Source organism: Narcine bancroftii, chromosome 3 (assembly GCF_036971445.1).
Source record: "Narcine bancroftii isolate sNarBan1 chromosome 3, sNarBan1.hap1, whole genome shotgun sequence".
In the NCBI taxonomy this organism is placed as follows: domain Eukaryota; kingdom Metazoa; phylum Chordata; class Chondrichthyes; order Torpediniformes; family Narcinidae; genus Narcine; species Narcine bancroftii.
The window spans coordinates 50455080-50469592 of record NC_091471.1 but is presented as its reverse complement, the minus strand read 5'-3'; the positions used below and the strand labels follow the sequence as shown (position 1 = coordinate 50469592).

Sequence of the window (14513 nt, the reverse complement as noted above, 5' to 3'; positions counted from 1 at the left end):
TCTGTACTTTCCTTTCTACAATCAGTAGCTGTGACTTTAGATGCCCCCCTTTGTGTTTGAAGGCCAACATTACAGCCCCCTTTTACTGGAACGTTCTCTCCAGTATAGCCTGTCACTTTTAATTTCACAGGATAAATCTTGCTCTTTACGATGAGAGTCTTGTAATCAATCCTCCATAGATACAAGATAAATCTGTGATTTGGTGTCAAGTTTAAGTGGAATTACTGTCTCATTCACAATCTCTGGAATGATCCATTTCATTTTGAAGCAGCAGTCTGTAGTGAATCCACAAAGAATTCATCCATTTCTTCATCCTTTCTCTATACCTTTCTCTTGGTTTCTCCTGCTTTGCAGCATTTTGCAAAATGATTCTTCTTCCCACATTTATCACAGGACTTTCCATAGGTAGGACACATCTTTGGAATATGTTTACTTCCAGACTTGCTGTATTTGCTGCTACAACTTTGCTTTGTTGTTGCTTTGGGAAGCTCCTGGTGCTCTGCTTATCTGTTTTTATTGCATGCACTGTTGTGTCTATCCTGTGCAGCTCCTTAGCTTGTGCTCATGTAGCCTCTGCTGCCCTACACATATTCACAGCCGTTTCCAGAGTCAAATTATTTTCACCCAACAGCCTTTCTCTAAGTCTATTATCTGGGATTCCACAAAGTATTCTGCCTTAATGAGTGAATTTTTCAAATCTCCAAATTCACAGGACTTACTCAATGTATGAAGCTCGGCTAAGTATTGGTCAAAGTTCATACAGTACCTCAAACGTGATGTTTTTACTTGGAACAAAATACTCCTCAAATTTTAGAATCTGAGTGTCCAACATGAAAACTCTCTTATCAGTTTGAAAACTGTTATAGATATCAAAGGCATCTTCACCCATCACGTGCAGAAACATGGACACTTTCCATTTTCCATTGGTCTCTCCCATTCCACACCTTCTAAATAGATGTTGAATCTGGTTTGAAGCATTTCCAATTGTTGGCTAGATTGCTGGTAAACTGCATCAGTGTGAGAGGACTTAACTTATTCATGCTTATGATGTATTATCTTCACTTACTTACTCAGACATTTCTGACACCATGTTATCCTTCTCCTTTCAAAAAGAACAACTTTATGGGATATTCACACTTAACTGACTTTATTTTCCTTGAGATGCTTCAACTGACTTCCAGCAACAATGCTTGTGACTCCTCTCGTATACCACTTCTGGTCTCTACCCAACCATGCACATTGCATGCTGGGAAATGTAGCTCTTATTCACACTCATAACAATACACTGTGCAAAAAGGTTTATAATGATGTTTCCTATGAAGGCAGAGTAATGTATTAGGAGACAGTTGGGTCAATTTTTACTGGTCTATGGAAGAATGAGGGAGGATCTGAAAAAATATTCACCTGCGAAATTCCAACAAGAGTTGAGAAATTAAATAAGGAACTGCTCGAGGGCTAGGGATTCTAGAGCCAAGGGGATGAGTCAGCGTACAGGATGGAGATTGAAAACTTGGCTGAATGGTACAACAACTTTGCACTCAGTGTCACCAAAACCAAGGAGCTGATTATTGATTTTAGGAAAGGAAAGCTAGAGATATACAATCCAGTGATCATTGGGGGATCAGAGGTGTGAGGGTGAACAAATTTAAGTTCTTGGGAGTCACTATCTTGGAGGATCTTTCCTGGACCCAACACAGCAATGGCATCATGAACAAAGCACATCAGCACCTCTACTACCTCAGGAGTTTGTGGAGGTTTGGGATGACATCGGTAATCCTGGCAAATCTCTATAGAGGTGTGATAGAAAGTGTGGTGACTGGCTGCATCACGGTCTGATATGGAGGACCCAATACTCCTGAGTGTAAAGCCCTTCAAAAGGTTGTAGACACAGCCCAGGACATTTCAGGCAATACTCTCCCCACCATTGAAAAGATCTAGAGGGAACTCTGCCATCAGAGGGCAGCAGCAATCATCAAAGTCCCACACCACCCGGCACTCACTCTGTTCTCGCTGTTGTCATCAAGAAAGGGATATAGGTTCAGGAACAGCTGCTATTCCTCCACCATCAGACTCCTCAATGACAAACACAATCAGAGATGCATTTAAGGACACTTGTTCACTTTATTGATTTTCTTTTTGTTTTCTTTGTATTGCATAGTTAGTTTGTTTACATGGTTTATGCTGTGTATAGATTATTTTTAGCACTACCAATTAGTGGTAATTTTGCCACGCCTGCAGGAAAAAGGAATCTCAGGGTTGTATGTGATATCATGTATGTATTCTGAAAATAAATCTAAATATATCCTTTGCCCTGGATGTGGGAGAAGATGATGGAACTCTCTATCTCAGAATGTTGCAGAGGCCAAGTTAGGAAGTATACTTTATGCACTTGTGTAATTGTCAACCTCCCCCCTCTTTTTTGGCCCCAAAATCTCGTGTTTTCTGTATGACTCATCTAAACATTGACCCCCCCTATTTTTGGCCCAACCGCCTGTCTACCCATCTGAGCTCCCAATTCCCCGACTGTGAAACCTTGCCCCGTCTGCCTGCCTATCCGAGCTCCCTGAATGCAGATCCTTACCCTACTTGCTCGCCCATTGGAGCTCTGACACCCTGACTGCAGATCCTCGCCCAGGCTGCCCACCCACCGGAACTTCTAAAGCCCCGACCACGGACACTCGCCCTGCCACCAGAGCTCACAACACCCAGCCACAGACTCTCTCCTAGGCCCCTGCTACCTGCCCATCTGAGCTCCTCGTGTCCTGGCCACAGATTTTCTCCTAGGCCCCGTCTGTCTGCCCATCAGCCTCCTGATGTCCCAATCGCAGACTTCCAAGCTCCCGACACCTTAACGATGCATGTATTCACCGTGGTAAAAGGTATGACCCATGTAAAAGTCGACTCCCCCTAACTTGACCTGCAAATTGATCAAAAAATTTTATGATTACACAAATGTATTCATAAAGGAGTGAGAGAGAGAGAGAGAGAGAGAGAGAGAGAGAGAGAGAGAATTGTCATGTCAAATGGATCAAAAAGTATGGGGAGAAGTTGGGAACAGGGTACTGAAGTGGATCATGTTGATGGAGCAAGCCCAATGAGCTGAATGATCTGCTCCTTTTTCCTGTTTCTATCCATCAGATCTGAGGGTAACCTCAGTTTCACATTCCATCTATTCCTCTGCATCCTTACAATAGTTTTGTTTCATGAGGCTTTTAGAATATGCAGGAATAAGGATCGTGTGCAGCAGAAGAGACTTGGTTTCATTTGAACATTGTGTTCAGTGCAGTCAATATGTGTCAAAGGGCCTGATCCTGTATTCTTTTGTTCTATGTAATATGTTGGTTAAGAATCCATATTTTGCCTTTAGAATATTTAAAGCCTCTGATTTCACTGTCTCTAAAATTCATGATCTTTGTAGAGAAGAAAAAATCTCATCTGTTTTTTAAGTGGCCTTTCTGATATCAGCTTAATGCAGGCTGCAGATAACTGGCTTCCCCCTGGTGTTAACATTTAACTCTTTTCCATTGAAAGTAAATTTTCTGATCCTCTGTTCCAAGGCAGAAGCAAAATTTAAAAAAAAAACACATCACTTTACAGATTTGAACCTGGATCTCCACTGGGTGCCTGGAGTCATTAAATATATTCCTATATTGTAATTGCGCTGAAGATGGCTGCATGCGCGACGGAAGGCTTGTTTCTTCTCTGGACAGGACGGCTTTGTAAGGTGGGCCTGGTGGGCAGCTCGCTTCTTTGCCAGCAGCTCCTGGATTTCCTGGCTGTTTTCGTCAAACCAGTCCTTGTTTTTCCTGGAGGAGAAGCCCAGTACCTCTTCAGTGGATTGCAGTATGGTAGTCTTCAACTGATCCCAGAGGGTTTCAGGGGACGGGTCCGTGAGGCGGGTTGCATCGTCGAGCTTTGCTTTGAGGTTTGCCTGGAAGTTTCCTCTCGCTTCGTCTGACTGCAGGTTTCCAACATTGAACCTCTTTCTGGGGGCTTTATTGTTCCTGGGCTTTGGCTTGAAGTGAAGGTTGAGCTTGCAGCGAACCAGCCGGTGGTCAGTGTGGCATTCCGCGCTAGGCATGACCCTGGTGTGGAGCACATCTCGTTTGTCACTTTCTCGCACCAGGATGTAGTCCAGGAGGTGCCAGTGTTTGGATCGGGGATGCATCCAGGTGGTCTTAAGGCTGTCCCTCTGCTGAAAAAGGGTGTTTGTAATGACAAGCCGCTGTTCTGCGCATAGCTCCAACAGGAGGCTCCGGGAGATCCAAAATGAGTGGTGGACTAGCCTCGCCAAACGAACCCAGCTCAGCGCGGACATTGGCGACTTCAGGGGTTTCTACGAGGCTCTAAAGGCTGTGTACGGCCCCTCACCCCAAGTCCAAAGCCCGCTGCGCAGCTCAGACGGCAAAGTCCTCCTCAGCGACAAGATCTCCACCCTCAACCGATGGTCAGAACACTTCCAATCTCTTTTCAGTGCCAACCGCTCAGTCCAAGATTCCGCCCTGCTCCAGCTCCCTCAACAGCCCCTAAGGCTAGAGCTGGATGAGGTTCTCACCCTGGATGAGACATATAAGGCAATCGAACAACTGAAAAGTGGCAAAGCAGCAGGTATGGATGGAATCCCCCCAGAGGTCTGGAAGGCTGGCGGCAAAACCCTGCATGCCAAACTGCATGAGTTTTTCAAGCTTTGTTGGGACCAAGGAAAACTGCCTCAGGATCTTCGTGATGCCACCATCATCACCCTGTACAAAAACAAAGGCGAGAAATCAGACTGCTCAAACTACAGGGGAATCACGTTGCTCTCCATTGCAGGCAAAATCTTCGCTAGGATTCTACTAAATAGAATAATACCTAGTGTCGCCGAGAATGTTCTCCCAGAATCACAGTGCGGCTTTCGCGCAAACAGAGGAACTACTGACATGGTCTTTGCCCTCAGACAGCTCCAAGAAAAGTGCAGAGAACAAAACAAAGGACTCTACATCACCTTTGTTGACCTCACCAAAGCCTTCGACACCGTGAGCAGGAAAGGGCTTTGGCAAATACTAGAGCGCATCGGATGTCCCCCAAAGTTCCTCAACATGATTATCCAACTGCACGAAAACCAACAAGGTCGGGTCAGATACAGCAATGAGCTCTCTGAACCCTTCTCCATTAACAATGGCGTGAAGCAAGGCTGTGTTCTCGCACCAACCCTCTTTTCAATCTTCTTCAGCATGATGCTGAACCAAGCCATGAAAGACCCCAACAATGAAGACGCTGTTTACATCCGGTACCGCACGGATGGCAGTCTCTTCAATCTGAGGCGCCTGCAAGCTCACACCAAGACACAAGAGAAACTTGTCCGTGAACTACTCTTTGCAGACGATGCCGCTTTAGTTGCCCATTCAGAGCCAGCTCTTCAGCGCTTGACGTCCTGCTTTGCGGAAACTGCCAAAATGTTTGGCCTGGAAGTCAGCCTGAAGAAAACTGAGGTCCTCCATCAGCTAGCTCCCCACCATGACTACCAGCCCATCGGGCACACAAAACTCAAAACGGTCAACCAGTTTACCTATCTCGGCTGCACCATTTCATCAGTTGCAAGGATTGACAATGAGATAGACAACAGACTCGCCAAGGCAAATAGCGCCTTTGGAAGACTACACAAAAGAGTCTGGAAAAACAACCAACTGAAAAACCTCACAAAGATAAGCGTATACAGAGCAGTTGTCATACCCACACTCCTGTTCGGCTCCGAATCATGGGTCCTCTACCGGCATCACCTACGGCTCCTAGAACGCTTCCACCAGCGTTGTCTCCGTTCCATCCTCAACATCCATTGGAGCGCTTTCATCCCTAACGTCGAAGTACTCGAGATGGCAGAGGTCGACAGCATCGAGTCCACGCTGCTGAAGATCCAGCTGCGCTGGGTGGGTCACGTCTCCAGAATGGAGGACCATCGCCTTCCCAAGATCGTGTTATATGGCGAGCTCTCCACTGGCCACCGTGACAGAGGTGCACCAAAGAAAAGGTACAAGGACTGCCTAAAGAAATCTCTTGGTGCCTGCCACATTGGGCTGATAACGCCTCAAACCGTGCATCTTGGCGCCTCACAGTTTGGCGGGCAGCAACCTCCTTTGAAGAAGACCGCAGAGCCCACCTCACTGACAAAAGGCAAAGGAGGAAAAACCCAACACCCAACCCCAACCAACCAATTTTCCCCTGCAGCCGCTGCAACCGTGTCTGCCTGTCCCGCATCGGACTTGTCAGCCACAAACGAGCCTGCAGCTGACGTGGACTTTTACCCCCTCCATAAATCTTCGTCCGCGAAGCCAAGCCAAAGTATATTGTAATTGAAAATGTGTCACATACATTTAGTAAAATATTCCATACTCTCATTCCTTGCATAAAAGGATCTGAAAATATTAGTAAAGGACCAAACACTGTTTTTGCAGTCTACTATATAAGGGCATAGAGCTGAAAGTGACCACCTTGTGTTTTGAGCCTTCAACATCATTGATTAAAGTTATGGGTGATCTTCTATCGCACCACGTTCCTGTACTAAGCCCATATTTTATCAGAAAAGACCTAGATCCATTCAATTCACCTATCATCACAATAGATTAACAGCAGGTGCCATCTTGCTGGCTCTCCAATCTGTGTTAGATCACCTGGAGCACACGGATACTTAGGACGGACGGGCTGTTGGTCATCGACTACAGTCAGTGGTTAACAGCATCATACCACCAAAACTAATAAACTCGAGATGAGATCCTCAATTTCTTCATCAGCAGATCCTAATCAGTGCAGATTAGCAACATCACATCCTCACTGGCCATCAACAGAGATATCTTAAGGCCACGCACTTTGTTCCCTGCTCTATTCTCTCCCCATTCATGACTGTGTAGCCAAGTTTCTTGTCATGCATTTTATCAGTTCATTGATGTCGCCATCAATGTTAGCTAAATAATGGGTAATGCTGAGTCAGGTTGTAAAATGGAGATCAAAAATCTACTTGTGTGTTGCCAGAATAACAATCCTGCTCTCAGCAACATTAAGACCAAGGAGTTTATTGTGGGCTTCAGGAAGGGGAGGCCTAAGGACAACACACCTATCTTTAACAGGATGGTGGGCGTCAGTATGTTCATGATCCTGGGTGTTCACATACTGGAGACCTCTCTCAGTGCTAGCCCATTGAGCCAGCCATGAAAAAGACACATCGCTTTCTGAGAAGTCTGAGGAGATGTGGCATGTTGATGAATACTCAATCAAACTTCTAGAGGTGTGCTGTGAAATGATGTATTTATGACTAGTAGCATTACAACCTGGTTTGGAAATTCGAGGTCCCAGGAATGCAAAAGGCAACAGAGTGTAGCAAACCTCACCATTTCCATTTTGATCTTCCATCCATTGAAATCATCTAAGTGCAGCCAACATCATAAAGGTCCCTTATGACCCTGAATTTCATCCACTTCTCATTGCTGAAAGTGCAGAAGCCTGAGGTCCAGCACTTTCAGATTAAAGGACAGTTTTTCTCCAACAGTGGTCAGGCTCATGAACATCCCTACCATACCCTAACCCTGATCCTAAACTTCTCTAACACTACTCAAGTGTCTTCCAGCACTACTGTAGTGCACTTCTTGTAATAATTGCAACTGGGAATATCCTCACTATTTATTATCTTTTTTTTCTGTCATTGCATATTTTAATGTTTAACATTGTGGCTGGGTGTATCTTACATACCTGTTTGGCTGCAGCAAATAAGAATTTTAGAGCATCTGAATATTGTACTTTGACAATAAACTCACATTGACTTTTTTTCCTCCTATATGAAGAAAATTTCTCCTCAGCTCAGTCCCAAAACAACCTACGGAACATACCCGTGCATTTAGCCAGTCAAGTTCTATTAGAAGTCTGTAGAGTCCTCTAAACTCTAGAGTCTAAACTCTAAACTGTAGAGTCCTTCTAAACTCTGCAGAATATAGAGCCTATTCTCTCTTTGTACAGCACAGCTATAAATCCTGAGGCAAGACTACACTTGCAAAGCAAGTACCCATTTTGGTTTTACATGAGCTGATCTTCTTTTCAGGAGTGGCTTTCCTCATGATTTAATATGATGATTTGTTATTGTTTTAAACTGAAGCTGTTTAATTGGAAGGTTAACTGGCCGATTACACCCACACCTTTGAGTGGAAAGCCAGCAAGGTATTGAACATAGCCCAGGACATCATAGGCAAAGCCCTTCCCACCTTTGAGAAAATCTACGTGGAATGCTGCATTGAAGGGCAGCAGCCATCATCAAGGATCCATACCACCCAGGACATGCTCTGTTCTTGCTGCTGTCATCAAGAAAGAATGAAGATGCCGCAAGACTTATACTATCATGTTCAGGAGCATCAAACTCCTAAACCACAGATTTCGTCAGAGATTCATTTAAAGACTCTTACTTTGCACCTGATTTATTACTAAATATGTATTTTTTTTCAGTATTTGGACAGGCAGTTTGTTTACATTTCTTTCTTTGTTTACATTTTTTTGAATACAGTATGAATCTTTACTTGAGTACAGTTTTTTGCACTACCGATATAAAAATTCTGCTGGCTTGCTGGAAAAAGAATCTCAGGGTTGTATGTGATGTCATGACATCATCATCTTCTCCTATTCCTTTGGACTAGTAGTACAAATTCATTGATTGGTTTTGAAGCCTCCAACTTACTGGAAGGGATTTCTTATTATAGCCTCTTGTGTACCTATGCCCAAAACTTACTTAAACCTGTCCATTGATCCACAAAGCTCTTGATTTTCTTAGATTCATAGATTTTGGAATAGTCATTGTGTTTAAGAGTTAAACACTTAAATAGCCAAAGTAGAGAAGGATATTGCCCTAATGTAGGCAGATTTGTGTAGATTGGCAAAAAAGCCTGGCAGGGAAAGAATGAATTAAGAGATTATTGCCTGAAACATAAGTACGTTGTACAGATGCAATTAAAGTCTTTCTTGCTGCAGCTTGCTAGTTACATGAAGTAGACTAGCAATGTGAATGTTGTGGGTTGTAGGGCCTGATCCTGTGTTGTATAGCTCTATGATTCCACAGCTCTAGACTGTAAAATAGAAACAATGCAATAAAACTCAAAATCCAGATGCCAGAAATCCATACCACCCGAGAATCCAGACGTTGTGAAAACTCTCAGACTTTTAAAATTTAGTGGGCTTTTGTGTGCAGAAATGAAAAAATAATACTGTATGGGTTTTTTTGTACTTTGTATTTTTTAATGAAAAAATGCTTTGTTAATAAACTATCAAAATGTACCTGTTCATCTCTTCTTTATTCTCCTTAAATTTGAATTGTAAAAATACTGCTCGAAAATCTGGAAAATCCAAAAATCTAGACCAACCAATTCTATGAGCATTCTAGATTTTGGGACTTTTATTGTGTATTCACTATTTGAGAATGAATGGTGATGGGCAAACAAGAACTGAAGGTTAGATAGACTGATAGAAGTGATTGGGCGATCTCTAATTTTTTACTGAGGACATGATAATCAAATACTTTGCAATTCATAATATGATTGCATGGGTCAAAACTGAATTCTGAAAGCAAGAATTTTTTTTCAAATCCAGCAGAGATAGTTGAAGTTATAAATAGCTAGGGAGAAAAATGCAAACACTTAATCTTAATCTCAATAGGAGCTTATGGATCAGCGCTGTCAACTGGGGTTCATTAATCAGACAGAAAATAGCTCATTACAATTTATAAAAGAAAATTAAAATGTTTTCCATGGTAATGATGTCCAGGACCCGAAATGCGACTAAATAATGAGAAATACACAGCCATGAAGTTTCTATATCCCTTCATGATTAATTATTTCTCTTGAGTCATTCACCCTTCCAATCCATGGAAAGAGAGTGAACACTGCACTTAATATGCAGAAGTGCTGGAGAAACTCAGCAGGTCCCACAGCGTCAATTATGTTTTGGGTTTGAACTCTTTGTCAGGGTATAAGCAAAAAGCAGGCAGGTGCCTGACTAAGGGGGTGGAAGAGGGGAGGAAAGAAAGAGCAAGGAGAGGAGTACAGGCCAACAGGGCAGGGCAGAGGCTAATAGTGTTAAACTCTATTTAGGCAGATGAGCTTTTGGATAGATTGATGTTAATTTGAAAATGAGATACCTGCTTTGCATTTAAAGCATAGATTGTTTACAGCCTGTTGAAGGAATCGTGAGCAGAGCGGAAATTCGCAATACTGTAGTCTGAAAATAGAAAATGCTCAAGATGCTCACTAGTCCAGGCAGTATCATAAAAATGCTAATGTATGTGCTTTTCTTTCTCTCTGTGAACAGATTCTTTCAGTAATATCCTGAAACCAGAGAGGCAGAGAGAGAGATGGGAAGAGACTCATAGAAAAAGGCGCAGAATCTCCCAGCGATCAATCAGCAAAGAACGATGGGTTGAAACTTTAGTGGTTGCTGACACCAAAATGATAGATTACCATGGCAGTGAAAATATACAGGCATACGTCTTTACTATAATAAATATGGTAAGATTGATTAAATTTTACATCCTTGTGTTTGCTTAGAAATTAGAAGCATGAGTAAATAATATCATCCCTCTGCCATTCAGTAGGTTTGTGGCTGATCTTTTACCTAAATTAGCTCCATTAATATCTAAAAGTCTATTGATTTCTGCCTCAGATACACTCAGTAGATGAGGCTTCACAGACTTTTGGGTAGAAAATTACAAAGACTCACTGTATAATTCACGAGATGAAGAAATAACACCAGGAGGCCATGTTAGTGGTAATGAGCCTTTCTAATATAATTAATGGTTAACACTTCATTATGTACAGTAACAAAACATACATAGGAACTAAGAATGTAAAAAGATTTTGCACTATTTTCCTTTGATTATATTTTTATTGTCAATTTCATTTTTTAACATCACAATGGGCTAAATGGCCCCCTTCTGTGTTGCATAATGAATACTATGAATTTTCGTAATAATGATTGAATTAATAAGACAGAAAAAGTATTTGAAATTGTTATGTTAAAGTATGCTGCTTTGTTTAATTTTCCCCCTGTTTTAAGAAAGGATTCCAACATAATATTCATCTAAAAATATATGACACAATAAATGCAGACAATATTCACCACGCCAGGAAGAATCTCTTATGAGAAAAACAGGACGAATATTTGGGTGAAGATCTTTTACTGGATTTATTCAGCTCCAGATATCAGCACCGTAATCCTGGCTCTGTTGTCAAATTTCTTTTGAAAATAAAAGAAACCTGCTTTCCCATCTCGGATGTTCTCCCCAGTGGGTCAGATTATCTTCTTCCCTCTGAGTATTAGATCTTGGGACGAAGGTAAACCTTGTTGACACCTATTTCCCTGCCTGCAAAACGAACCAGTTTGAAATTTAGGAAAAAGCCGATCTGATAAAAAATGTGAAGGAATGGAAATTGTGTTGAAAAGAGTTAATAAATTGTGTAATTAACTTAGGAGTCATGTTTCCTTCTGAAATATGGTGATATGGTCAGTATATCCCTAGTTGGGGATGGAGGGGGGTGTGGAGAGGGGGGGGGTTGCACATGATTGTGATGAAGAAATGTCACTGCCAGACATTGCAACTGTAATTAATGCTGAAATAAAACCTGTTACATTTTCATGTCCTATTCAATTTTTGGTTGATTAATTGATATCAGAATGGTGTTGACAGAAGAGCTGCAACTTTCTTTTCATGGTGTGGTTGGAGAATGAAAACATTAGCTGGGACTCAATTGCTCTCAAATGATCCCAGTTGGAAGGCACAAATGCTGTTGTTGAACGTGGACTTGATCGAGTCTAGCTGTGATGCTATCAAAATACAGTCTTCAAATATTTTCCTTAACCAGTCACTTTCCAAAATCTTAGCTTGTACTAAAGACAGTCATTTATTTTGTAGCTAGTACTAATGCAATGCATATTAATAACATAATATAGTACAACATAACAGATGATGAAGATCCCAATTTAAATGAGGGATACAGCCACACATGAGAACATTTGCATCACAGTCGATTCAGCATGAGGAGGGAACTGCAGGTGTCTCGTCAAAGTTCATCAACCCAAATATTAGTCCAGTTTTATTTTCTCAAGTTATATTTTCTGATTTGCTGAACATTTTCAGAACCTACCTCTCATTTTTTAAAAATATGCCTAATATATTAATATATCAGAAATACTCAAAATGGGGAGGGAGGGGGTGGGGAGGATTAAACAAAATAGTGTGGTAGCCCACACACTATGCATACGAACCGGCTCCCAAAATGGCGGTCACAAATCGGAAAATAGGCCGGCTCCCAAGATGGTGTGGGACTTCCTTCACCGAGGATAGAAAGCCCGCTTGTGGGAAGAACCCTTTGTATTCACTGGTGACATAATTTCCACCAGCAGCGGCAGAAATGGAAGAATGTATAAAGTCGGGCTTGCAGGCCCAAATAAAGTATTCTTGAGTACAACTCTAAATGTGGACATTGTCATTATTTAAGTGCTGTGTGTAGCACATCACTGCCATTGGTGAGCCCTGATGGTCCAGACACTATTTGGACCAACGATGACTGACTCATCCATACATGCAGTCATGTTGAAACTACCAATTTTCTGGACGTCGCAGCCACGCGTGTGGTTCCACCAACCTGAAGCCCAATTTCAAATCCTGCATGTAACCTCAAACTCGACGCATGACTATTATGTAGTAAGATCCCTGGACCAGGTGCTGGCAAGTCAAGTTGCAGACTTTTTGCAGTCACCTCTGGAAGAGAGCAAATATGCAGCTTTTAAAGAGCTGCTCTTGAGGACCTTCAGCCTCTCATGGAGCGAGTGAGGTGCACATCTGGTCCACTTGGAAGGTTTGGGGTCAAACCCCCATCAGCATTGATGAATGAGATGCTGACCCTGGCTGAAGGACACAGGTCCTGGGTCATGTTCAAGCAGGTGTTCTTGGAGCAGCTACCCGAGGACATTCACCTACTACCCGAGGACCTTCACCTACTACTGGCTGACAGTGATTTCATTGATCCCCCATAAGTTTGTGACCGTGGCGGATGTGCTGTGGAGGACCAAGAAGGAGAGTGCAGCAGCCATTAGGCAAGTTACGAAGCCCCACAAACAGCAACAGGCCAGACTGGTCCCTGCAATGGAGTGCTCACAACCAAGTGAGCAGTGGTGTTTCTATCACCAGCGGTGGGGCACTGAAACCCACTGTGGTCGCCCACCTTGCACGTTCCCGGGAAATGCTGAGGCTAGCCGTGGCAGATGGCTTTCACATGGGAGTTCACACTGACTGCCGTGGCCCAATCACTCCTGGGGGCAGACTTCTTGCAAGCACACAGCCTTCTTGTCGATCTACGGGGAGAAGACTCATTCACGCCAAGAAGTTCCTGACATTCTCCTTGAGTGATGATAGGTTTTCAGCCCAACACCTGGACCCCATCACATTCCCAGAGGATGAGTTCACCAGGGTCCTTGCAGAATTCCCATCATTGCTGGCCCCACAGTTCACATCAACCATGCCCAAGCATGGAGTGCAACATTACATATTGACACAGGTACCACCACTAGAACATGGAGACTTCCCCCGGACAAACTCTGCCAAGCGAAGGAGGAGTTCAAGAGGATGGAGGAATTTTGGATCATACGGTGATCCAACACCCCATGATCCTCCCCTCTGCACTTGGTGCCTAAGGCAGCTGGGGGCTGGAGACCATGTGGGGACTACCACCAGCTGAACAAGGCAACAACTCTAGACTGCTACCCTGTGCCACACATACAGGACTTTGCAGTGAACCTGCATTGAGCAAGCATTTTTTTCCAAAGTAAACCTCGTCCATATGCACCATCAGATCCTGGTACACTGTGAAGACATCTTCCAAGCCAGCCATCATTTACCTATTTTGCCTTGTTTGAGTTCCTCTACATGCCATTCAGCTTGTAGACTGCCACACAGACATTCCAGCAGCAAATGGACGTGGTGGGCTGCGACCTGGAATTTGCTTTCATCTACTGGATGATATCCTGATAGCTAGCAGCAGTTGCCAGGAACATTTATCCCACCTCCGCAAACTCTACACCCACCTGAGTGAGTTCGGCCTCACAGTCAACCTGGCCAAATGCCAGTTCAGACTCGTCACCATTGATTTTCTGGGCCACAAGATTACCAAAGATGGCATGATGCCACTGCCCACTAAAGTAGACACCATCCAACAATTCAGCAGGTCCAAATCAGTAAAGGGCCTGCAGGAGTTCATTGGCATGGTGAATTTCTATCACCACTTCATCCTCTCAGCGATGTACTTGTATCTATAAAAAGTAGTGTAATATTACAAAGTTATTCTTAATTGTTAATGAGCTTGCATTTCATATTTGGTTGATCCTGGCTGCTCAGGTCATCTGTCTTTATTGCTCCAATCAGCTTCTTCCTCCAATCAGGTTCTAGCTGCTGCCTCGTGCCTTTCTTTTAAATTCTAACTGTAACTGTACAATTAAGTTGAGTAAAGCTTGGA

General features: G+C 43.1%; 1 protein-coding gene across 2 annotated transcripts in view; it reads left to right on the top strand.

The window, feature by feature from the left end:
* adamts12 (ADAM metallopeptidase with thrombospondin type 1 motif, 12) overlaps positions 1-14513 on the top strand; it is a 727938-nt gene that overhangs the window by 249689 nt on the left and 463736 nt on the right. For both annotated transcript variants that reach the window (XM_069924031.1, XM_069924030.1), the window contains exon 4: positions 10315-10511. In XM_069924031.1, the coding sequence (XP_069780132.1) occupies positions 10315-10511 (197 nt within the window). The remainder of the gene's footprint in view (positions 1-10314; positions 10512-14513) is intronic.